General features: G+C 32.4%; 1 protein-coding gene across 2 annotated transcripts in view; it reads left to right on the top strand.

Moving 5' to 3' along the window:
* Nucleotides 1-26,948, top strand: part of LOC115886066 (transducin-like enhancer protein 4) — a 352,927-nt gene that overhangs the window by 67,478 nt on the left and 258,501 nt on the right. For both annotated transcript variants that reach the window (XM_030905097.1, XM_030905096.1), the window contains exons 2-3: nt 18,903-19,000; nt 24,439-24,502. In XM_030905097.1, the coding sequence (XP_030760957.1) occupies nt 18,903-19,000; nt 24,439-24,502 (162 nt within the window). The remainder of the gene's footprint in view (nt 1-18,902; nt 19,001-24,438; nt 24,503-26,948) is intronic.

Here is a 26,948-nt window from a genome sequence, read left to right as displayed (position 1 = left end):
AACAGATTTGTATATTAGTAGGTATAAGATATAAATTAGGATTTATTGGACGTATTCAATTGTTTTTGGTCTCTTCCTGTTTCACCGAAATGATTACATCTTTTGATTTTTAAAGGCACCCTCGGTATATTGCTACTTTATTCGATAAAAAATGACACTCTGAATAGAATGACATATCATATGTCAACTTTTGACATTGTCGCTTAAAAACATATCCTATTTTAAATTTCAATCCAGTTTTTTCAATCCACTAAGTTTTAATCAAGGAGCCTTGGAAAAATAGTTTTGATCGTCTAATAGGTTTCGTGTCTTGTCTAGGCCGGTTAAAAGATGTACAAATCGTATTTTTAATCATACATATGTCAATTTTTCAAATGGAACAAGGGTGACTCATTAGCATATTTGGAAAAAGCATTTTTTTATGAATATATTGATACCACACACTTGGTATTTCGAGTCAAATTGTCGTTATGAACCGCGTGTTACAATTACAATTAAACCATATGCGAAAATGTCAAAAGTTGACATATGATATTTCATTCTATTCAGAGTGTCATTTTCTATCGAATAAAGTAGAAATATACCGAGGGTGCCGTTTAAAAATTAAAAGTTATAGTCATTTCCGGTGACACAGGAAGTGACCAAAAACAATTGAATGCGTCAATCAATCCTAATTTATTTCATATACTAACATACTAAATCTTGTTTTTTTATTTGAAAATATAAAAAAATTATGGGGATGAGCCACTTTTGAGCCGCACCCGGTATAATAAAGACAGTACCGAGTTAAATAAATGTAGTTTTTATTTTATCCACTTCCTATCACCTTCCTTGCTTTAATGGAACAGATTTATGTTTTCTCTAATTTACATAATAAGACATCACTTAACTAGAAAAAAAATTACAACAATCATTTTTTTTTCTCTCCCTGTCGCCGATTCTATTATATCTGTGGAATAGATCCGGTTTTGATTAATATTAGGGGTTGTAAATGTTTGACTAAAATTAATAATTTATTATTAATTTCAAAAATTACGTAATTTCGATTATAAAATTTCTTCTATAACGTGTATTTTATTATGTTTATCCTTTTCGGACTCTAAGACGTTTTTTCTAAACTTTTATGTAAAAAACCTGTCCTAAATCTTAATAAAATATAAAAACGTTTAAATACGATATATTTTTAATTTACTTATAGCTTCATTAAAATAAAAAAATTACCCGGCTATGATACGGAGAGTTCAGGTGTACTTGAGAAACGAAAGACAGTGTTGTGTTTCTCGGCAGAGTCGTCAGGGAACGACCGTTACGACAGAGACAACCTATCTATCGCTCGTGTCGCACTCGTTATAACCTAAAACAATAACACAACAATAACAAGACAGTGTCTGACCGCATGTTCCAGCTATTTATGAATGAGATGCTCAGTCTATATTTTATTTTAAGTCTATGGTCGGAACTGTATTCCGGAAACTTCGGCAGCACATTCTGCAGATTAAAAATAAGTGAAAAAGTTCCTATAAATATATGTCCTAAAATGTTTAGTTTCGAAGATAGAGGGTGTAGAAGTTTTATTTTTATTTCGATTTTTTCCAAATAATTTCTGAAGTAACGTCAATATTTGGATGACAATTGGTTTTTAGGAGGTTTTTGGCATGAGAAATGTGATTTTGATGTCAATATGACTCTTACTTGTAGAGGGCGTCACCTACATATTTTAACTGGTTTGAAGAGGAATAACTTTTCGTCGCTACCTGTATAAAATTACTGAGTAAAAAAATATACATTTACGACGTTTTCTACATAAGAAAGATCTCTTTGTAAAAATCACTACGAGTAATGGTTCTGGAGTTATGTGGAATCGAAATTATCAGTACCCGTCATCATAAAGTAAACATGTTGACTCCCGAATAGTTATTTGATTGAAGTCATAAATTTGAAATATGTTTGTGTCAAAGGTTCAACAGAAACTGTTTGATCATCATTTTTTTGCAGAAAATTTATGATTTATTTAAAACAAAAATAAAAATTTCCCAAATTTATTATTTCAGTCAAATTACTATACAGGGTGACTCATCGAAAACGTTCCGCAAGACATAACAGCCAGAGTAATTTTTTTTTTCAGAAAATTCAAAAACACGTCGATTTTGTTTGCGAGGGGGACAACTTTTGTCCCAAAAATTGGGGTGTCATCCCCCAGTTTTTTTTTCAAATGGGAAGGGGGGTCAAGTGGTACCGCAATGAAAAGGGCTTTCTATTTTCTATACTTTCCCGCTTCGCTTTTGAAAATCGGTCGAGTCATTGAGAAAATATGAAGGATTGAAATTTGAAAAGCTTATTTATTTAAACATTTATCAGAGTAAATGATAAGGATAAATTCCTTCGTCCAATTTGCTGTTTTTTCTTATTATTTCTAGATGTTTATACGCATTTTTTCACTTGCCACAAGGTTGGACGATCAGGTGCGGTAGTGGCTAGATAGCTGTTCTGTGACTTCTGCGTTGAAGATCTTCTCAATATTGTTAAACTTATTAACAATTATGATGTACTCACATGCAGAAAAAGTGGAAATAAGTTCCACCCGTACAAAATTCAGTTGGTACAAGAACTCAACGAAGACGATTTTGACCGTCGCTTGCAATTTTGCGAAACTATGAGTGAACGAGTGGCGAATGATAATAACTTCCTATTTAATGTGTATTTTTCGGATGAGTGTACTTTCTTTTTGAACGGTGTAGTTAATCGGCACAACTGTCGGTACTGGGCTGAGGACAACCCCAAGGTTTTTCACGAGGTGCACACACAAAACCCTCCAAAATTGAACGTGGCTGGTATTTTTGGAAATTCTATTGTGGGTCCTTTCTTTTCTTCCTAGAAATCTAACAGGTGATACGTACTTGGATTTACTGGAAAATACCATCGACCCAGCCCTAACTGACATCATAGAGAACAATCCTGGATACGTTGAAGCCGAACTAATATTTCAACAAGACGGTGCACCTCCACATCACTCTCAAAATGTGCGTAATTATTTAAATAATAACTTTCCCGGTCGGTGGATAGGACGAAGGGATGCAATTGAGTGGCCACCCCGGTCACCCAGCTTGACTCCTTTAGACTTTTTTTCTATGGGGACACATAAAAAGTAAAGTGTATAGCACTAGTAACCTAACCGGCCTCATTAGAAGACCTGCGAAGACTATTAATGGAGAATTATTGATGTTGGTCGCGAAGTGACCCCGCAAGTTCTTTAGAATGTTCGAGAACGGTTTGAAAATAATTTGTATTACTGTACGGAGGTTGACGGGCAACATTTTCAGCATTTGCTTCATTAATAAGGTAAGTTTTTTTTAATTAATTCAATTTATGCGTTTTTTTTGCAAAAAGTACTTTTCAAATTTCAATCCTTCATATTTTCAAAATGACTCGACCGATTTTTAAAAACGAAGCGGGAAAATATAGAAAATAGAAAGCCCTTTTCATTGCGGTGCCACTCGACTCCCCTTCCCATTTGAAAAAGTTGGGGGATGACGCCCCCGCTTAGAGGGTTAAAGATTTTGCAATCATTTTTGCGTCAAAAGTTGTCCCCCTCACAAACAAAATTGACGTGTTTTTGGATTTTTTGAAAAAAATATAGCCTGGCCGTTATGCCTTGCGGAACGTTTTCGATGGGCCACCCTGTATCTACTCAACGTGTTTATTTTTTGTCTATAATGACATGTATTGACTATTTCCATTCTAAATATCTTGAAAACGGTTGCTTGTAACGATTTTTTCTACGTAAAAAGTCACGGAAATATATATTTTTTCACTCAGCAGTTTTATACAGATACGGACGAAAAGTTATTACTCTTCAAAACAGTTAAAACACATGTAGGTGGCGTCTCCTACAAATAGGAGTCATATTGACATGAAAATCAAATTTCTCATGTCAAAAAACTCCCAAACACCAATTTTCATCCAAATATTGACGTTACTTCAGAAATTGTTTGGAAAAAATCGAAATAAAAATCATTTTAGGACATACCTAAATTTCAACAACTTTTTTACTTAATAAAATTCGGACCATCCTGTATATTAGTGGTATAACTAGATAAATAATATGCAAACGACCAAGTGCAGCCATTAAATTGCATTATTAATAATAAATATGACGATAAACATGAACAATAAGTGCTTCAAAATTAGATTTGCGGTTTCGAGTACGCTTTAAACAGCGGTTAACCGAATTTAATCAATTCGAAACCGTCAGTGCGGAGCTGGTGGAAATTGATCGTTATTTAAAAATACGCGAACAATACACAGAACGGGAGAAAACCGCGATATTTGTATAGTTAAAAGGCCAGACAAACCGAAACTGAAAAACCGCAAACCGTTGCAGTGCGTCCGGCTGGGCTTTGTACCACAATTGTGACATTATTTCTGTTTTTCTTTCTCTGACTATTATGTTTTACATGTACGTGTGTACAGAAACAAGTATGCGAGATAAAGTTTTGTGGTGAGAAACTAATGAAATTTATCAGAACAAAAAATTGGGGCCATTAAGTTAATTTTATTCGTTATACATGGTGTACCATATAAGAATGCTTACTACAAGGTATTGTAAATCCAAAGAGATGCAAAGGTGATTAAATTAGAGAAAAATTGTGGTTGCTGAACCTAACAAAGTTGTGTTTCGAAATCTCAAAAATCCGATTACATCTGAAGATTTTGGACTGGCCTGCATGTTCACCAGATCCAAACCCTATCAAATGCTTGTAGGACCAGCTCAAAAGAAGGGTTAGAGCTCGTCGAAACAGTCCAGGATTATTAGGAGAAGCCTTATTGATGCAGCATTAGCAGATTGGGAAAACATACCCCAAGACAACGTTGATAATTTAATAAGAAGCATGCCAGTGCAGATAGAAGCTTGCACAAGGGCTAGAGGTGGCAACGCGAATTATTAAAATGATCAATTTTCTTTTTGTTTTTGCTTTTTGACCGTTAAAAATTAATCTCCGTTCTTCTTGCCAGGTGTCCTGTCCATTGCCACTTGAGGGATTTGATTCTGTGGATGACATCTATTACCTGGATCTTTTGTCACATCTACTCTATTTATTTATGGTCTTTTTTGGTTATTCCCAGCATATTTCATTCCATTGAGCGTTGTGCGATCTGCAATTTTCTTATAGGATAGGACTGATAGGACTTTAACTGGAGATTTTTATTAAAATCCAAAACATCATTTTTTTTAAATCTTGATTTTTTTCCACCCTGTAAATAATCTAAACCAATATTAATATTGATAGCACTATAATAACGAATAATTATCTATAATTAATGTAAATATAGTTCTTTTTATTGACTAGGACTTTTTTACATTCGCATTATGCTGCCACTCATTGACCTATTTGTAAATAACTATCTACAAGTAAAACAATCATGGCTGATGTACACACAGAAAAACAGACATGCCAAGTATGTTCGCGGTACTATTGTATGCTAATACGGCTCGGATCCTGCCCCGTTTCTCCATATATTTAGATGTGTACGTCGTAATGTTGTAGTACCTATGCGTTATGTTCCTTTAGAAAGCCGTACCCGGTACTAATACCGACATAAAATAGGTAATAAACAAGGTTTGCTTTCTTCTTATTGGAGACGCTTTTTAGACTCTAGGTTTTGTGTGTAGTAAATATATACAGGAATAGTTCATATCTCAAACATACAGGGTAAGTCTTAAATAAGTGCAAATATTTTCAGAGCTGGGTAGATCTCGGTAAAAGAAAATGTATTTCTTTTATCGTTTTTCAAATGAATCCAAAATAACCGAGTTATAGAAAATTTCCAAAAAAAAATATTTCTTTTTGTTTTTTTTTTGAAAAATGCGGACATTTACTGGATCTTTTCGTTGTTTTTTTTTCTTGTAAATTTAATCTACTACCAATGTTTCCATGTTATCAAGAAATTATGTTTTTTTTATAAAATTGTCAAAAAAATCCAAATTTTTTTCGCGAAAAAAAACTTATAATCGTGTTTCTGGAGTTGAAATTACCGAATACCTACTACCCCAAAAAATATTTACAATTATTTAAGAGTCACCCTGTATAGTTATCAGAGAGAAGGAACAATTTCAACAGACCTCTGGAAACCGCCAAGAAAAATCAATCTACTTAGTCTGTGAACTAAAATTAGAAGCAGCAACAATAAAGTTAAAAAGCAGTTCAACATAATAAAATTGTTGTATGCGCAAACATAATTAGAGAAACTAAGATATTTGTGTCGGCTACATCATATAATACACATTAAATAGGAAATTATTATCATTCGCCACTCGTTTCACAAAATTGCAAGCGACGATCAAAATCGTCTTCGTTGAGTTCTTGTACCAACTGAATTTTGTACGGGTGGAACCTATGATTTTTAATATCTTTTGGACACTTGTACGATTCAAGCCGGTCTCATTGGCTAATATTCTTGTACTCAGCGTACTATCCATGGCAACTTGGCCCAATACGAATACCTCCATAGCTTCATTTACTACAGGCTCTGCCTCTTTTTCTTCATAACGGAACCAGTTTCGCGAAATTTTGCTACTAACTCGCGAACAATTTTGCCATAAAGGTGTTTGTCAGGATAGCGTACATTGAATATGTGCACAACCCGATACATTCATTATTATTAAAATAAAGTTCGATTATTTCCACTTTTTCTGCAAGTGAGTACACCATAATTGTTAAGAAGTTTAACGATATTGAGAAGAACTTCAACGCACAAGTCACAGAACAGCTATCTAGCAACTACCGCACCTGATCGTTAAACCTTGTGGCAAGTGAAGAATAAGAAAAAACAGCAAATTGGTCGAAGGAATTTATCCTTATCATTTACTCTGATAAATGTTTAAATAAACTTTTCAAATTTCAATCCTTCATATTTTCTCAATGACTCCACCGATTTGCAAAAGCAAAGCGGGAAAATATAGAAAATAGAAAGCTCTTTTATTTTCGGCGCCACTCGACCCCCCTTCCCATTTGAAATAAGTTGGGGTATGATACCCCCGCTTAGAGGGTTGAAGATTTTACAATCATTTTTGGGGCAAAAGTTGTCCCCCTCACAAACAAAATTGACGTGTTTTTGAATTTTCTGAAAAAAAAAATTACTCTGGCCGTTATGCCTTGCGGAACATTTTCAATGGGCCACCCTGTATAATATAAAAGTTGATAAAGGTATAATAACATAACACTCGAAATAGTAGGAGAATATATATATTTAGGACAACAGAACTAATACACAGCTCGGGATCTCTACTACTAGAAATCAACCGAAGAATTAAGTAAGCACAGTAATTAAGTAATGGAGTACTTATGGAAAAAAACTCAATTATATTCAAATCCAGAATGCCACTTTATCTAAAGAAGAAAACATTCGACCAATGTGTACTACCAGTTATGACATATGCATGCGAAACTTGGTCACTCAAAACGGACATTATAAGGAAACTGCAGGTCGCACAACTCTCAATGGAACGAAATTATGCTGGCAATACCAAAAAAGACCGTAAAATAATAGAGTGGATAAGACAAAAGAGCCAGGTAATAAATGTCATTCACAGACACCTGGCATGCGAAGGACGCACAGCAGATGGACCACAAAAATTACAGCATGGTACTCACGAGAAATTAAGAGACCTAGAAGAACAACCTATAAACAAATAATGGTTTTTATTTACAACCACATATATGTAATACTGACATTACTGACTTTTAAAAAATTTGAAAGTGTCAAATTATCTACATTTCTTCCCTTTTCCATTTCCCTCACCCATTTCCCTCACTTGGTTTTTCTTATTTCTCGTCTCATTTAATTAAGCAAAATATTCTTGTAATATCTTTATTAGATACTATCTAACATCAACAAAAATAAACAAGAAGATTAACAATAATACTTGTTAATAAGATTTTAATACATTTATTTGTTGAAGGTAAAAATGCTAGACTTCTTTGGCTTAAAACCTACATTCTGGCGTTTTAAAAAAGCGACGAGTTTGTGATAGTTTGATATGTCAGTCTTTACTCTTAATTCTAGCATTGTCCGTATCATGCTGTACGTAGCCCAAAGAGGCTTTTTCTGCCTTGCCATGTCGCTAAAATATGCCATCAAGACTGTCTCCGAAGCAATATTCTTAGCATTTCTTTCGTGACATCATTTTTCGTATACTTTCAATGCTATTTCATATCGCCCTCTACTTTTCTCTGGAAGTAAACTGGATTCTGCTCTTTTTGCAGCTTCTGTAAGTTCTGGTGTCTCTGTCTTCAGTCCTGACCCCCATTAGGGAGTGTAGTGGTCAGCGTAACATCATGGATGATTTTTCTCCATGCGCCTCTGTCTTTTGTCATCTCGATGACATCGTGCATTGGCTTGCTACAGCTAGTCGTGATCTGGTCTATCCATCGAGTTGGAGAGCGGCCACGTGGTCTACGTCCCTCCACCTTGCCTTGAATTATGAGTCTTTCCATATTGTCCGGACTTTTCCTCATTATATGTCCAAAATATTTTAGTTGTTTTAGTCGGATTTTACAGGAAAGTCTGTTAATAATATTAAGTTCATTTATAATGGAAACGTTTGTACGGCGTTCAGTCCATGGGATACGGAGCATACGTCTATAACAATACATCTAGGTAGCATCGATCTTCTTACGTTCCGCCTGCCTGAGAGTCCACGATTCGCAGCCATACGTCAGGGGCGTAGATAGGTGTATGCTATGGGGGGGTACTATGATTAAGTCGCAAAAAAAATCACCGTCGGAATTTTTTTGTCGAATTAAAACGACGGCGATTTTTTTGTCTTCAAAAAGATATAAAAACATAACACAAAAATTAAAATATAGATTTGTAAATAACATAAACAAAAATGACACAACGACGTTTATTAGTTAATTTTCTATAAACTATAAATAAAAACTCTAAACTATCAAAAAAAACTATAAAAACTATAAACTATAAATAAAACTACAAAACAAAATCAAGTTTTCTAGTACGCTGTTTGGAAAACCTATCAATAACAGCATCAACCTTTATTTCAATATCTTTATGGATATTGATTAGAGTTAACCCACTAATCGTCCTGGCCAATAAGAACACTTTGTGTGCTTTTAATTAGGTCGAACATATTATAAACGATACATCAACATAATTAAAAGCATACAAAGTGTTCTTATATGTCGGATATTAATTAAAAAAATCCTTTCATAGTCAATGACTATTTCAATTCTCGTATCTCGTCAAGCGTCAGGGGGGGTACTGTCGGGAGTACCAAACAGTTGACTTGCCGGTTTTTGGTGGCTCTTGAAATCTGGCGGTCTTTCCAGATCTTGGTCAGTCTCCCAACAGCTACCTTTGCCATGTTGCACCTACGCTTCACCTCTTCTTCCGATGTGCCTGTATTTGTCAATAGTGATCCCAGGTATACGTATGACTTAACGACTTCAAAGCGGTCGATATGACTTATATTTGGATGGTTGTTATGTTGCCTATCAACTATCATAATTTTGTTTTTTTGCGTATTTAGTTCCAGACCGAGCCGATTGCTCTCGTTTTCTACCCTATTTACTAAATTGATTAACTCTTCTTGACTGTTAGCGAGTAGTGCTGTATCATCTGCAAAGCGTAGATTATTTATTTTTTGGCCATTTATTGAAATGCCTCCTTCCCATGTTTCTAGCGACCTTCTCATTATGTATTCTCCGTATATGTTAAATAGTTGAGGAGACAATATACACCCCTGTCTGACTCCTTGTTCGAGGGAAAATTCCTTTGAAGCTGAATCCAGTATTCTAACTGATGTTAGTACCAATATTAAAGTACTCTGTCTAAAAAGACTACTTTAATATTGGTGTAGTACCAATATTAAAGTAGTCTTCATTATCAGAACTTTCCGACAACGTTCTGGCTTTCTATGTTATATAAATTCGAAAAAGCGTACAAGAAATTCAAAACTGTCACTTAGTTGTTTGTTTTGCTGTTGAAGGTTTGCGCCATAACAACCACTGGTACCGGTAACTATAGATATGGAAATGCCAAAACAGGAAACGACAAATTTTCGCATTTTTTTTTCAAAATAAAATACTGTCCCTATTTTTTAATTAATTATGTGGTTGTAAATAAAATAGTATACAAACCTCGGAGGAAAGTTTTCATTATTCTCTCGAGATTTAGTTTTAATCTCTCGACAGTAATGAAACACTTCCTCCCTCCTCGGTATGTAATATACTATTGTTTACATTTTGGTTGATTATTTTGGCTCAAAACGCATCAATGAATACTGTTAGTTTATCTTTTAATAGATTTTATACGATTATTTCATTTAAAGACTGCATATTTCTTTGGTTTTAAGTATAGGGATCTTCTGAGAAACATATGGCCGCTATTTAAGTATTTATGTTTTTTTCTCTTCCTCTCTGGTAATTCTCAGGCTGTGAAACCGACACTTGCAATATGTTAATTGGCGAAACAAAACACGTTAAGTGTATTTTTCCTTTTATAGTATTGTCGGTACACACTAGAACATTATCCTCAAGACGCATTATTATATAACACATTATTCGAACGGCTGTTGACGTTAATCTGTGCCTGCCATCTGTTTCAACTTTAGCGCGCTGTTTAGAGAAAGAAATTCCTCTTTAACCGTGTATGTACGTAGTTCCTGTTTGAAAAAAAATGAAAAAAACCGGTAAAACACCTGAAATTTTCAGAATAAGTAACAAATCTAAAGCCGGGTCCACATTAAACTGTCAAAACAAAATTGTGTATAACTTTTAATAACAGAACATTTTCGAACGAAATTCCACATCACAGACTATTTATTAAATACTAGCGTGTACCCGCGACTTCGTTCGCGTCGAATTAATCATTTGTAATGGTGATGATAAAGCAAAGCAAGAATTTCCATTAACATACAAACTGGATAAAATATTCTCACATTTATGTCAGCATGAGAAAAAAACAATATGGCGATATTATTATATAACTTGGTAATATTTGAGGGGTAGTTTCATCTCGTTGGAATTTGACTTTCAAAAAATCCGTTTGCCAAAAATAAGCTTTTTACGTCAAGCAGTTTAAGCAGAATCGTGGTTAATCAATTACCCAACTTTTTTGGAACACCCTGTATGATTTTTTAAAAAATTTCAAAATATGTAAAAAAACAAAATAAATTATACGTGTCCAAGCGTTTTCCCGAAAGACTAACCGTTTTTTAAATAACAAATATTGTAATATTTGAGAGGCGTTTTCAGCCTCTTGGAATTTGAGATTCGAGAAACCCCTCCTTATCGAACCTCTACCTCTACACCCCACAGTCAATCCGTTTGCCAGAAATCAGCTTTAAACGTCTAGCAGTTTAAGCAGAATCGTAATTACTCAATGGTCATATTTTATGAAACACTATAGCGTTTTTTAAACCACTACCACTGCGAACGGCAGCTTTTCATCGGAGGGCAATCGTGGATAAGGTATTTCATTGGAAAGAAAACTAATTAATAACAATAAACAAAAAAATATAGATAATGGGCGCCAGGCATGTACAGAGAAAGAAAACGCAGTTGTATATTACTTAACACTAATGACTATATTTATTCATGATGTTCTTTGATGGTAAATTACATTGTAAACTTCTAATCATTATAGTGGTTATAATTATGTCGAAGAAAGTTATGTAACACATAATATTAAATACGTTCAATGAAAGACTATGGAAAATACAATATACAGGGTGTTTCAAAACAAATGCGAAAAACTTCAGGGGGTGATTCCTTGTTCAAAATAAAGGGTAGTTTGCTTCATAAACGTTGGGTCAAAAGTCAACCATTAGGGAGATATTGCGGTACAAAGATGGCGGAAAAATAATGTTTTTATTTTTTATCTTGAAAACGAAAAGAGATAGAATAATAAAATTTTATGGAAAAGAGCATTACTGTTATGATAACACACTTTCTGGTAATTTTTTTCACTTTTTTTAAAATGAGTGGAAAGGGTTGAAATAAACTACCCTCATCATTCTTGTTAACGAAATTTAAAGAAAAATCAAATACATGCAAAAATTAATTTGCATAGATTGGTTTGTTTAGAAACTTTTTTATCTCTTGTATTTTTTGATAAAACTCACCGATTTAAAATTAAAATAATAAATGTAAAGCATTACATGTCAGGACAAAAACATTTTCTGATAAAGAATCTAATGGGCTGCTGTAATTTTTTAGGAAAAATCTAGTCGGCCGCTGTTACTTTTTAGGATGTTCCTAATATTATTTTATTTGACATTACTTTACTGCAATACGTTATTATCTAGATGATTATTATTATCGTTATTATCACTAGATTCTTTATCTAAAAATGTTTTTTGTCCTGACATGTAATGCTTTACATTTTATTTTTTAATTTCCAATCGGTGAGTTTTATCAAAAAAACACAAGAGGTAAAAAAGTTTCTAAACAAACTAAACTATCCAAATTAAAGCATTTGCATATGTTTGATAAGATTTTTCTTTAAATTTCGTTAACAAGAATGATAGGGGTAGTTTATTTCAACCCCTTCCACTCATTTTAAAAAAGTGAAAAAATTACCAGAAAGTGTGTTTTCATAACAGTAATGCTTCCATAAAATTTCATTAGTCTATCTCTTTTCGTTTTCAAGATAAAAAATAAGAACATTATTTTTCCGCCATCTTTGTACCGCGATATCTCCCTAATAGTTGACTTTTAACCCAACGTTTATGAAGCAAACTACCCTTTATTTTGAACAAGGAATCACCCCCTGAAGTTTTTCGCATTTGTTTTGAAACACCCTGTAGATAGAGCTATAGAAAATATAAAAAAGGTAGCATTACTTTAATTAATTTGTTAAATTTTATACGATATTAAATCTAAGATGTTGCAAGGGTAGATTCTAGAATCGGTTCGGTTATTCATCTGTGAAAATGACACAATAATAATATATATAGAAAGTAATACTATTACAAAACGTAATATTCGCAAAGAAACTAAGATCTAAATTATATTTTAAGTACTAATCTGACATAAACAATTTAACCACCAAACGTAAAGTCTATACAATATTATTTAAGATGTACTTTACTGTTTGAAGACTGAAAATGCACATAAAAACCAGAACTTAAATCTCAACTTAGCTGATTGTTCTTGAGGCAATCCTGCTTCAAACAGTAACAGCGTGAGGTGGGACTCGTATCTCTGTACTGTCTCTCGGCCAATGCAACAAAAGGGGTCAGGATGAGGACACCATGCACTAATACATGTGAAACACAACAGCATGGGGCCTACGCCACATCCACGCTGGGGCACTCTGTACATAGGATAAACTATCCGTACAGTGGACACTCGTCCATCGGACACCTGTCCATAGGAAAACTATACATGGGAACACTACCCGTACCTTAGAACACTACTAGGCCCTTGGATAATGCCCGTACCTTGGATACTGTCCATACCTTGGACATTCAACCATAAGATAATGTACGTAACTTGGACAATCAACCATACGATAATGTCCGTAACTTGGACCATAACCTTAGACCCTAAAAATACGAAACTCTTGTTTAAAACCAAACAAGGTCTAATAAGCAAAATAAACCTACCTCGAATTACTTCCGAGGGCTCAATAATAAACAAAGAAACTGTCCTTTCTTCCATGTAACATTCTGGAGGACAAAAGCAAAAGAACACCAATGTGCCAGCAAAAATACAAATACGAATTAAGGTGGGCCAATCCAAAACTCTGCCCTAAAAATATTCAATAATAATAACGAATCTAATAAAGATAATATCTCATCTTTACCTGTAGCTTCGAAATAACAGCTGATTCAAATTATACAGCAAGATTTAAATTAATTGCAATTTCTCTAAGCTGGGACTATTGAGATGGCCGACGGCCAAACCCAAAGTGAAGTTAAGCGCGGAGAGGCGGCTTGAAACGATCTTGACAGCCCTCCACAGAAGCAGTGAAACAATAACAGGGTTGCCGACTAGAGAACGTAAACATCACGCCAGGCGCGTCAAGTAAATTGTCAGGCCTGAGCGATACGGAATCCGGTGATGATACGCCAGACATCATATATCATATACAAGACATGTAACGAACTAAAAACGTTACAACACCCTGTATAAATTTTTAAAAAATCTTAAAATATGTAAAAACACAAAATAAAATATCCGTATTTAAGCGTTTTTTCGGAAAACTCACCGGTTCTTAAATAAAAAATATTCTAATATTTGAGGGGTGGTTTCACCCCCTTAGAATTCGAGTTTTGAAAAATCCCTTCTTATCGAATCTCTACACCCTAAAGTCAATCCGTTTTCCAAAAATCAGCTTTTTACATCAAGCGCTTTAAGCAGGATCGTGATTAATCAATGACCAGATGTTTCGAAACACCCTGTATACATTTTTAAAAAATCTTAAAATATGTAAAAAACAAAATAAAATATACGTGTTTAAGTGTTTTTTCGGAAACTTGACCGTTATTTAAATAAAAAATATTGTAATATTTGAGGGGTGGTTTCACACCCTTGGAACTGGAATTTCGATAAGTGGACAAATAAACCTTCGAAGCTTCACCCAATAAAGAATAATGCATGGAAGACTCATATATCTGACTGTGGTGTTACTATAATATATTCTTACCTATTTTTCTTGTCATTAGTATTGTTTGCTTTTGATTTTTTTCTCCCTTTTTGTATCTGTTTTCTGTTTTTATGTTTTATCACCCAACTTAAAATATTTATGTTGGTATACTCATTGTGTCATGTTGTGACAAAAACTTTCCTTTTATTGAAAATTTAAGTCAAAATATTGCGAACGGCTACTCTTATATCGGAGGCGGTGGGAACAAGCTTTTGCTTCTGCACTTGGCTAAAAATATAATACCCGCCTTACACTGCATACCAAAGGGCGCCACTTATTTCAACCGGGGTCGTTTAGAGACGGTCTTGGTTATATTCGAATAATAAATATTTAAGTTTTATTTGACTTATTTCGAAGATTCATGAACGTTTTTGTTTATATATATAGTCAAGGGAAAAAATTTAAAATCTGTACCCAAGATTGCCCTTACAGGTCAAAGATCCTAATGATATAAAAGGTTAACATAAATAGATGTTAAATCCGAATAATCAATCAATATAACATGGTTATTTTAATAATCAAATACAAGTAAAATTTAAGCAATGCTGAAGGCAAATACTTAAAAAAAATACTTAAAGTGTTAAAAAAAATATAAAATGTAACAGAACGTTAAATTTTATAAATTAAGGGTTAAAGTAATGCTGAAGGCAAGTACTTAACCAGTTAAATGTAAAATGTTAAGAATAGTTAATTTCTTAACACACAAAATCAAATTAATAAAATTTTAGATTACTATAAAAAAATATACTGGCCTTGTATACCAAATTATACTAAAAAAAGGATCTTTCAACCATCCAATTCTCCTCAGAGGGGTGCAGGGCTGAAATCTAACCTAACAGGCTGCTACTGATTAACTCGGTGATTGAAAAACTCGAAGAAAAACTTATAGAAAAACTTGGCGAAAAACTTCTAGACACAAGTGTAGAAACACTGTAGAAAAACGTCTAGAAATATTTGAAGAAAAATCCAAAGAAAAACGTTGAGAAAAACCTAAAAAGAAATGCACGGTAGAAGTTAACCTTACATTTAAAAACCCTTGAAAAATTTACGACGGTATTAATTTACCTGATTGTGAAGGCACACAATCAATAATTCAACATTTCTTCTCAAACAAGGGCTGGACACTTCTCATCAAAAAAACTGGAATCTAAAAGAAAGGCATGTGAAGATTTTTTCTAACGAAAGGAATATCAAAGAAAATCTTACAAAGACTATAGATCCTTTAAAATCTAAGCAATCAAAATCTATATGGGACCTTCAACCATCTATAGGATAATAAAATCACAATATTTTTCCCATATTGTGAAAAATACCAGCCAAATAAATTTAATCCTCAAAAAATGGCACGGTGACCTCGGCAACGGCCAAATCCGAGGTGACGATTTTGACGTTTCCCGTCTTGTCGATACACCAGGGTACGATCCAATACTTTCGATAGAGAGCGTTCCGAAATTTAAGTGTTGTAGAAATGTAAAAAGAATATCGATACAATAATAAAAAAACCGTCTATAATAAAACAAAGTAGCATTTGGAAAATGAAAATGCTACCATGTAAAATAGTCAATTTGAATTTTGACCTGTGACTGTTAATGTCCAGGGACTAGTTGTGCAACGCAGTGTACAGGGATCCCTGTAATGCTTGATTGCTCCTGAGCCTTATGAGGAAAATAAAAATGCACTGTCCATGGCTAATGATCCTAGAGATTGATACTTAGAGAAGAAAAAATGAAAGTAAGCATCAGACCTGAAGAAACCCAGACCAGACCAACTGTTTATTTACATCAAACTGGAAATAAGTCGTACGTACGGAAATATCGGTCGAAATAAACTCGAATTTACAATAAACAAACAAAACGAGGAACAGTAAACAAATAGTTGTTTCGATATCGAGCCGAAGGAGAAAATATCAATGTCGTTACGGGTAAACATTTAAAAGGTCCAAAACTAATATTTGAACTAGCGAATGTATTCTACCGCTCGGCTCAAGCAGATTGAACAAATTTTCGATTGACGTAATATCCTGTGTCAATTTAACAACATTCTGAATCCAAAATGTATTTATTATTTCAGCGTCTCGCGCGTTTACCGTTGACCCTGAGGTCGTTTACCCAAATTTAATAACTTATATTTTATGATGTTTAGATTTCTGTGAACAAATTAGATTTGGTTATTATGAGGGTTATACCAAATAATTTGTATAGTAGGGTGTTTGAAAACAAATAAAAAGAAATCTTATGATGTTGAAAAGTTGAAAGTACATTGGTAAACAAAAATTTTGTCGCCTAGTAGAACCCTTAATATTAATATTAAGGTTTGCCTCAATTTGTTGTTTTTCGATTTAAATAACACGGATTTTTTTTTTATTTTTGAATTTTAATTATTTCGGAATTTTTGTTTCCGCAACATCCTCGCGAAAAGATTTATAGGAAATTTCACGCTCTACAAAAAACGTCTAGAGGCCAAAGTTCCTCAGATCAATCGCCTCAAAGATATCAGCCATCAAAAATATCACCAATCGAAAATTTCAAATATTTTCCAATAAAACTACTACTTTACGATTTTTCTATTATTTTAAATAAAATACAATGGTGGGGTTTGGTTAGTTAGTGTAATAAGGAATTTTGAATTTTCTTTTTAGATAAATTTATAAATTCTATAAAATATAAAAAAAAATTGTTATAAAAGATAGTCAAAACTGATTTATTTGATATTTTTAACCTTTATATTTATATATTAACAAAAAAATAACAAAAAAAATTGATTACAGTCATAGGTCACCAGAACTGAAGTGATTTTACAGTAAAAATTATATGAATATCGAGTATGATATTTTTTTTTGAAGTTTTATTGGAAAATATTTGAAATTTTCGATTGGTGTTATTTATGATCGCTGATATCTTTGGGACGATTGATCTGAGGAACTTTGGCCTTCAGAGGTTTTTTGTAGAGCGTGAAATTTTCTATAAATCTTCTCGCCAGGATGTTGTGGAAACAACAATTCCGAAATTATTAAAATTCAAAAATAAAAAAAAATCCCTGTTATTTAAATGAAATAAGATAGACCTTTGTGACAGACGGACGGACAGCGAAGTCTTAGTAATAGGGTTCCCGTTTTTACCCTTTGGGTACGGAACCCTAAAAACAACAAATAAATTGAGGCAAACCTTAATATTAATATTAAGGGTTCTACTAGGCGCCAACATTTTTGTTTTTGAATGTACTGTCAACTTTTCAACACCATAAGAAAAAAAATGTTTTTATTTTTATTTTGAAACACCCTAATGTATAGTAGGAACATAAATACATAGAAAACCTTTTTATTATTACGAACTTATTTGAAAAAAATGCATTGTTCATTAAAGATTTTTGCTTGGTCTAAAAAATGTAGGATGTATGGGAGGAGGGTTGATCACCGCGACCTTACAGATCTATTCTCTCTCTTTTTGAGTTATAACTCATCATACAGTCTCAGGGCTTTGACAAAAGCTAGTATCTGAGGCGGTATTACCGAGGTTAGTGCTCCAATTCTGAGATCAGTTGTACCAAAGTTTATGGCATGAATAGGTGTCGTCTCGGCACACTCAGAGATGAAGTTTTCTGGTGTTTCTCCATTATCCCCACAGAATGTGCACTTGCCGTTTTTTCTTAAGCTTCAATCTACGGAGGTGTTCATTGATGAGACTGTGTCTTGTTAAAAACCCCGTGAAATCCGAATATTGGTCTTACTTTTAAATAGAGGAGATATTTTACAAAAAATAGCTTTTTTATTTGATAGATTTATCCTTTTGTGACGACCTACCCAGGCGTTACCATTTTTGTTATTACCATTTTACCGAGTACATTGAAGATGAACAATCAGACTTTAACTGGTTTGAAAACGAATCCGCTAAAACGGTAGATGGTGGTAATACTTAGGTACTACCTGTCCAAACTACTATGTTTACGCACGCAATACCTCAAGTCACCCATATACCCTCTCAAACCAGCAATTTAACCATTACTATAGCGAGCGGTTTCCGTACTGATATACTGAAGTATGATTCGCGTGTCTTTATGGTCCACTGATCACCGATAGGGTACTCGATGTATTTTCACCAAAAATTAAAAAAAGACAGATTCTATACTGTAAAAATCGGTAATATTATTTAAAAAAAAAGAAAATAAAGGAAGTTAATATTTTTAATAACACCGATGTATTTGTTGGACTAATTTGTGTTTTTCTTTGCTTCTAGGGTCCGCCACAACCTGGACAGCCGTTCAAGTTTACCGTTGGGGAGTCTTGCGATAGGATTAAGGAAGAATTCAATTTTTTACAAGCGCAATATCACAGGTGAGCTCATTTTTATATACAGGGTGGTCCGAACTGTATTCCGGAAACTTCGGCAGCATATTCTGCAGATAAAAATAAGTAAAAAAGTTTGTATAAATGTATGTCCTAAAATGGCTTAGTTTCGGAGATACAGGGTGTAGAAGTTTTTTTTATTTCGATTTTTTCCAAATAATTTCTGAAGTAGCGTGAATATTTGGATGGAAATTGGTGTCTGGGTGTTGTTTGACATGAGAAATTTGATTTTGATGTCAATATGACTCCTACTTGTAGAGGGCACCACCTACATATTTTTATCTGGTATGAAGAGTAATAACTTTTCGTCCGTACCTTTTAAAAAAGATCCCTTAAAGGTAAAAGTCGCTAGGAATAATGGTTCTCGAGATATTTGGAATTGAAATTATCTATATCTATCATCATTGACATAAATTAAACATGTTGACTAAATAGTTATTAGACTGAAATTATCATTTTTTCGCCGAAAAAATTATGAACAATTTTTAAAGTATCAGACTTTTCCAAAGGTTCCGCTAATTCTTCTTCTGATTCGTCTTCTTCTTCGCTTAAATTAGGAATTGTAAAATTTACATCAGGGTCTTCTGTGCAAACTTCTTCGTCCATGTTTACGAATGTCTCGTAGTTAATATTGGCGCCGGAGTCCTTTAAACATTTCTTTGACATTTTATTTCCGTGGTTGCGGCACAATCGCAAACATATTATTTAATACTGAATGACAGACAGCGAAAGCAGCAAAAGCACGAGGACTTACTTAGGGGATTTACCTATTTCCCTTTACTGCTGGACTTCCTCGCGATAAACGGCATATTTTGTCCGCTCATCAGAACGTCGTGTCCGCCTATGGGGAATTTTTCTCTTTGAAGGTCCAAAAATCTTTTGTCCGCGTCCGCATTGTAGAGCGTCCGTTTAACAAATATTTATAGTATACTGTCACTTATGGACTTCTGACGGTGCAAATGAAATTGTCCGTTTAAGAGGAATATTCGTCTAGAGACATAGAGACGTCCGTTAAGGAAGATTTTACTGTATTGATGTTATTTCAGAAATTACTTGAAAAAAATCGAAATAAAAATGAAACTTGTGAAACTGTATCTCAGAAACTAAACATGTTAGGACAGGACATACATTTATACGAACTTTTTTACGAATTTTTATCTGCGGAATATGCTGTCGAAGTTTCCGGAATACAATTCGAACCACCCTGTATAACATTGACACTACTCACTTTTTACAATCTTTAATGTGTCACATTAGCTACCTTTAATTCCTTCTTCCATTCTCTTAAATTTCCACTGACGTATCCCCCACTCGTCTGTTTCTCTCATTTCATTCCCGATTTCCTTTCTCTCTTTTCTTTGCGGTTATTCTGATTTCTGGTCGTCGTGCTTCGGTGACAAGACGGAGACAAGAAGCCGAGGAACGCGTACACGCATCGGCGGGTTCCGACATGGAACCAAGCACCAGGATATCACGTCCGCAACTACCGTAACATCGCCGACACAACACTGACCATTCAAATGGAGACGGCTGGACGTAAATTGACGACGTTTCGCTCGTTTTACGCCGCCATTGCCAGCCCCAGACAAAGACCGATTCTTTTTATTTGAGACGTGTATGAGGATAGCAGGATGAATGAAGAGACCAAAGATATGACTTATTTCAGATACAAGCAAATTCATCGTTTAATTTAATAACGTACTTTCATATTTTTAAAATGTCCCTTCTATATATCATTATTTGTTGCTACAAAATATTTTTGTTTCAAATAGAATTTAAATTTTTATTTCTTTATTATGGTTCTGAAAATAAAAATATATAAATTAATGTAGACAGAACGCGTTCTTATGATTTTAAAAGCTCAACAGGCGATAAAAACATATATTTTTATTTAAAAGCGCTATCACTAGCCAACATAGCGGAATTTTAATTCATTATTTTATAAAATTGACATGGAGTGGGACACAAATAATCTACATTATATCATATTTGTGTCCAAAATGAATCGACAATGAATGGAAACCTTGTGAGGAAACCTTGTTTCCAAAATGTTTCGATTTAGTGCTACCTGTGTAGAAATTTCGAACTACTCACCTGTTAACGCCAATCAAAACTTCTGGCCAAATTAATTAAAACATTTTTTTTTTATTTACTTATTATAACACAATTAAAACATAAAAACGTACAGGGTTGTTCACCACATACGACACGGAGTATTGTAGCTAAACGATTAGATTTTTACAAATTCTAAGTTCTGGGTTCGTTGAAGGACTATTAGGGCTACAATTTAAAAATATTTTTACAAGATACAGAGTGTCCCAAATAAATAAAAAATAACAAAGTTGTATTTTTTTAAATGGAACACCCTGTATATTATTACATTTTTAGTTTCTACGATTAAAATAAAAGTAAATTTGATAAAGGTTTATTACACTTAAACCTTACCGTTTTTGAAATATTTTCAATTTTGTGAAATTGCAGTCAAAATTTTAAGGCTTCATTTCTCCAAGGGTATCAAAGATTTTAATCTTAAATATTTACTGAAGCTTATTTATTGATCAGTTATTGTGTGCTGAATAATAAAAATATACAACTTATACAGAGTGTCTAAAATTTTATTTTAAATAATTACTAGCTTTAAACGGGAATAACTTGTTTAATTTAAATGGAACATCCTGTATATTGTGTATGAGAATCAGATGCGCAATTTAATTGTCTATCAAATTGTATTATACCATTTTTTAACTATCTCTTCAACTTTCCGTAGAAAATGCATTTTCTTGTAATTTAGAACTCATTTATCAATATACCCATGGAATACTAACATTTTAGATTATTTTTAAAGATGTACCAAATTTGTAGTAGTTATAATTAGAGTACAGATACTAATATTGTCGATACAGTTTGTTTATTTCATTAAAAAATTAAAAAACTGTTTAAATATTTATTAAAGAGGACCAATTAATATAATTTCAGTATTCAAACTACATTAATTGACTGTTTGCGTTGATTAATAATTATTGCTCCAAATACTAAAAAACTGAATTTTGTATGTGTATTAGACAGTGTGGTAAAAAGTAACACCTTAAAAATGATATTTAATTTTTTGACAAATGCTTATTGAGAGACATTCATTTTCATAACTTATTATTATATTGATTTCTGATTCAAATCCAAATTTATTTAGAATAATTTATTAACGAACATAATTATTAAGCATGTAATTAATTAGTATTTGGGCGGAAATAATATTGGTATATTTAATTAATGGTATACCCTTTTAAAATTATTTAAATAGTTTTCTTTTTGCATACAAATGGGCTAGTAATATTATCATTTTGCTAAAAACGATAATATTACTAGCTTGTACATTTTGTACATCTGCCTCTTTAAAAACAATCTAAAATGTCAATATTCCATGGGTATATTGATAAATGAAGTTTAAATAATAAGAAAATGCATTTTCTACGAAAACTTGAAGGGATAGGTAAAAAATGGTATAATACAATTTGATAGACAATTAAATTGCGCATCTGATTCTCCTAAAATATACAGGGCGTTCCATTTAAATTAAACAAGTTATTGCCGTTTAAAGCTAGAAATAATTTAAAATAAATTTTTAGACACCCTGTATGAGGTGGAATTATTTTTACTATTGCAACACAATAACTGGCCAATAAATAGACTTCAGTAAATATTTTTTATTAAAAACTTTGATACCCTTCGAGAAATGAAGCCTTAAAATTTTTACTGCAATTTCACAAAATTGAAAATATTTAAAAAACGGTAAGGTTTAAGTGTAATAAACCTTAATCAAATTTACCTTTATTATAACCGTAGAAACTAAAAATGTAATAATATATAGGGTGTTCCATTTAAAAAAATACAACTTTGATATTTTTTATTTATTTGGGACACTCTGTATCTTGTAAAAATATTTTTAAATTGTACCTCTAATAGTCCTTCAACGAACCCAAAACTTACAATTTGTAAAAATCTAATCATTTAGCTACAATACTCCGTGTCGTATGTGGTGAACAACTCTGTATATTCCATTGTGGAAAAAAAAACGTTTGTTGGTAACATTTTCTTCGGTCTCCAGTTGGGTATGGTTAGTGGCTGTTATTACATTTATTCCTAAAACAAATCATCTCTGTAAGGCGTATAATAAATTATTATAAAATCGCATAAGAAATATCTGTATTTGTACTCACCATATATCCTTCCTTCTGCTTTTTTTAATTATAGTACTATAAAAACTTGAAGAATGCTCAAATGCAAAAACTGCAGAACAAAATCAGAACAATAAAGTAAGGTTATGTTCTCATATTTGACAGAATATCAAATAAATTATGGAAACTTTTCAGGCACAAAACGGGTACGAAATATTTGTAAATGTGAGCCATATCTGTTTCTTAAAAGTTTCGAAAAGTTTGTGACACTAAGATCTTTATTGCTATAGCTTATCTAGCTATCTAACCATATTTTCGTAAAATGTTTCGAAACGAAAAGCGATTTATGTTACGAAACATATGTATCAAAAATGTGACAAAACTGTTTCGCAATGTTTCCCAGCAGAGATTTTGTTTCCATTTTGTGTCTAAAAATGCTCTTTGGGATATATTCAAATTCTAAAATATCCTAACCAGAAGCCATAAAATTTTACACACTAGATACTTTTTTAAACGTAATAATTGATGCAATTAGTTTAATTTCACTTCCTTTTTAAATTTACAAAAAAAATATAAAAATATCGACATCATCACGATTTTAAATTACTTAGTAATTTTTATGCATATTAAAATTATGTTTTTTATAACTGTATAAATTATAAATAAAATACTTATTAAATAAATTATCTCTTACTTTGACATCAGAGAAAATGACGTCATTATTACACGAATAACATGGTAAGTTGTAAAAATGTTTCAATTTTCTAAATGATATCCCAAAATAACCGCTTTTTTTGTCATTCGACAAACAACAAAATTTCACAGTTTAACACCCATTCTCAAATCAATTAACTCCAACGCTAATTTCCAAATACACGCCTTTTTTGCGGTTAAAAAATAATATTTTGCCGCAAAAAATACTGACTTTTTTTCCAGCCGCGAACCAATGGATCGGAAATTCATAAAACAACCGAAAACGCGAACTTTTGGTGTTTTTAAGGGAAACAATGCGGTTTATTCCATAATTTAATTCTCGTTTGATACGGTTCGGACGTTTCGACGGGGATATTTTCACCCGGAATTTGATAATCAGGTTTTTTTAATGATTCATTTCAAACACGAGAACGAAAAAATTGATTCGATTAAATTCGGTGAAAAAAACTGATTCTTTGCCTGTATAATTGCTTTTATTCCCCCATTTTTTGTCTGTTTAGGATATTTTTTACGTTAGTTTACGTGTTTTTTATGTTTCAGTCTAAAATTGGAATGCGAAAAGCTGGCCAGCGAAAAAATAGAGATCCAAAGGCATTACGTAATGGTAAGTTTGCAGTTTGATTATTTCATTTTTTAGTTTTACATTGAGTGTCCCTAGTAGTCGTTAATCAGTTAATAGTCAGCTCTCAGCAATGAAGCTCTACGGAAGCGTAGAGCTGCTATACCAACGTTGAAAAAGATTTTTAGAAAAATTTGCAGTTCTGTAAATTTATAGTTTCTCTGTAAATTCTAAATTAACACTTTTTCTGTAAATTTGCACATGTTTTGTAAATTTACACTTTTTCTGTAAATCTACATTTTTTCTGTAAACTTGTACTGTAGATTTATACATGTTTTGTAAATTTACAGTTTTTTGTAAATGTACACCTTTTATGTAAAATTACACATTTTCTGTAAATTTACAGTTTTTCTGTAAATTTGCAATTTTTCTGTAAATTTATATTTTTTCTGTAAATTCTAAATTTACACTTTTACTTTAATTTACACATGTTTTGTAAATTTACAGTTTTTCTGTAAATTTACAGTTTTTCAGTAAATTCTAAATTTACACATTTTCTGTAGATTAATTTCTGTAGAAGTATAAATTTACAGAAAAAGTGTAAATTTACAGAAAAAGTGTAAATTTACAAAAAAAAGTGTAATTTTACAGAAAAATTTTAAATTTACAAATTTACAAAAAAAGGTGTAATAATGAGTAATAATGTGTAAATTTAAATTTACAGAAAAGTGTAAATTTTGCTAAAAATATTTTTCAATGTTGCGATGGCAGCTCTACGCTTTCGCACTATTTTGACCATCATTTAACTGTTTAATAAATATCAGAAAGGTATATTTATGGTTGGTGTATGCTAATAAAACTAAATCTATTTTGAATGCTATAAAAAATTAATGCACTCTGGAATCCTGAATAAAACTAAGACACTAAAATGATTTTACAACAGTAACATTTTTTTCGTTAAGTGCTTTAAGCCATTTATTGCCCGTCATTTCAAAATACTCCTAGAAGGTTATTCTCAGCAGGTAGAATTCAACACTAATTTGTCATCCTTTTAGAAGCCGAAATAAAATCTCTTTTTCAATAGGCTGAACACCTGAGCAAATCCCTCGAACCGAGGGTTTCAGTAAAATCTGTTTTTCTATGGGATTAAATATTTTTTACAAATGATCTTTAGAAATGGACTAGGGTAGGACATTAGTATAATTTAATGTGTTAGATACTTTTAGTTGTTATTTTCCCGAATTTACTTTTAGTATTTAAATGTTACACTTGCTATTGTAACGTTTAAATACTTTTAGTAAATCGAAAAATAATTCTAAAAGATATAACACATATTTGGTCCATACCAATAATTAAACTTTTAGTCACGTGATGAATCTGGACCGGTACAGCGTTGCCCACTTTTAAATATTTTCTTTTAAACAAAATATTTTAGGAAACCAAAATAAATTAATTACAAATATATAAACATTTATTATTTGCATCAACAAAACTCACCTTCTTAACAGCACTTAAAGGGCCATTACTACCGCTTTTCCGTTAAAAATACTATAATAAGGTTGAGATAACTTTTTGTTTCTTATCCTTCTTACACTTATCTTATACACTTCGCACTAAAAAAGGTTCTAAAAAGAACAATGTTCGACCACAAGGTTTCCTATTATATATAAACATCTGTAAGCTTTAAGTATCACCAGAGGCGGATCAAGGGGGGGGGGGAAGGGGCGGTATTTCCCTGGAAGCACGTTTAAGAAAAAAATATTTAAAATTTTTGGACGAAAAAAACTACCTGTCAAAAAAGTTTAATTTAGTGATTATCACAGCCCCTGTGACATAAAGAAAAGACATGTGGCTATCTATTTCAAAAATTAAATTGTTCATATGTCATATAATAATGGCGGTAGCTGTCATGAAATTGAGCGATTAAAAAATTATCATAATTTTTTTTCCAAATGGCAATCCACTTTTTTTATTTCACTAGTGAAAAGGTTTTCCATTTCGTTACGTTTTAACTAGACATATTCCTATACCTAAAATAAATCGTTTTTAAGTTATTTAAGATTTAGTTTGAAAACGTATATTTTTCTTGATTTTATCTAGCTTCCTTTGGCATTAAGTGTCAAACAGTCAGACAATTTATTTCCAACTGTCAGAAAATGAATTATTTGAATTTCCTATATTATAACTACTGCTGCCTTAAAAGTTTATAAAGTGTATTTATATAAATATATCTCGTATTTTCGTTCTATATACGTATACGTTTCGTTCTATATATCGTTCTGTTTTTTTTTCGATCATACGGTACTTGCGATAAGTCTTAAAACTTAACTTACCCTTTATTAAGGCTCCAATTATTCTATTATCGGCATGGAAGCTTAAAATTGCTTAGCGGGTAAATTTTAGTTTATTTTTATTCTATTATACAATGGATAACTGCCTTGGTAAATGTTAGAAGAGAAATTTTTGAAAGAGTTTCAAAAACAAATTAAGA

This window comes from Sitophilus oryzae, unplaced genomic scaffold, assembly GCF_002938485.1.
Source record: "Sitophilus oryzae breed Bouriz unplaced genomic scaffold, Soryzae_2.0 scaffold_466_pilon_pilon, whole genome shotgun sequence".
Taxonomy (NCBI): Eukaryota; Metazoa; Arthropoda; class Insecta; order Coleoptera; family Curculionidae; genus Sitophilus; species Sitophilus oryzae.
This window is presented reverse-complemented; position numbering and strand designations above follow the sequence as displayed.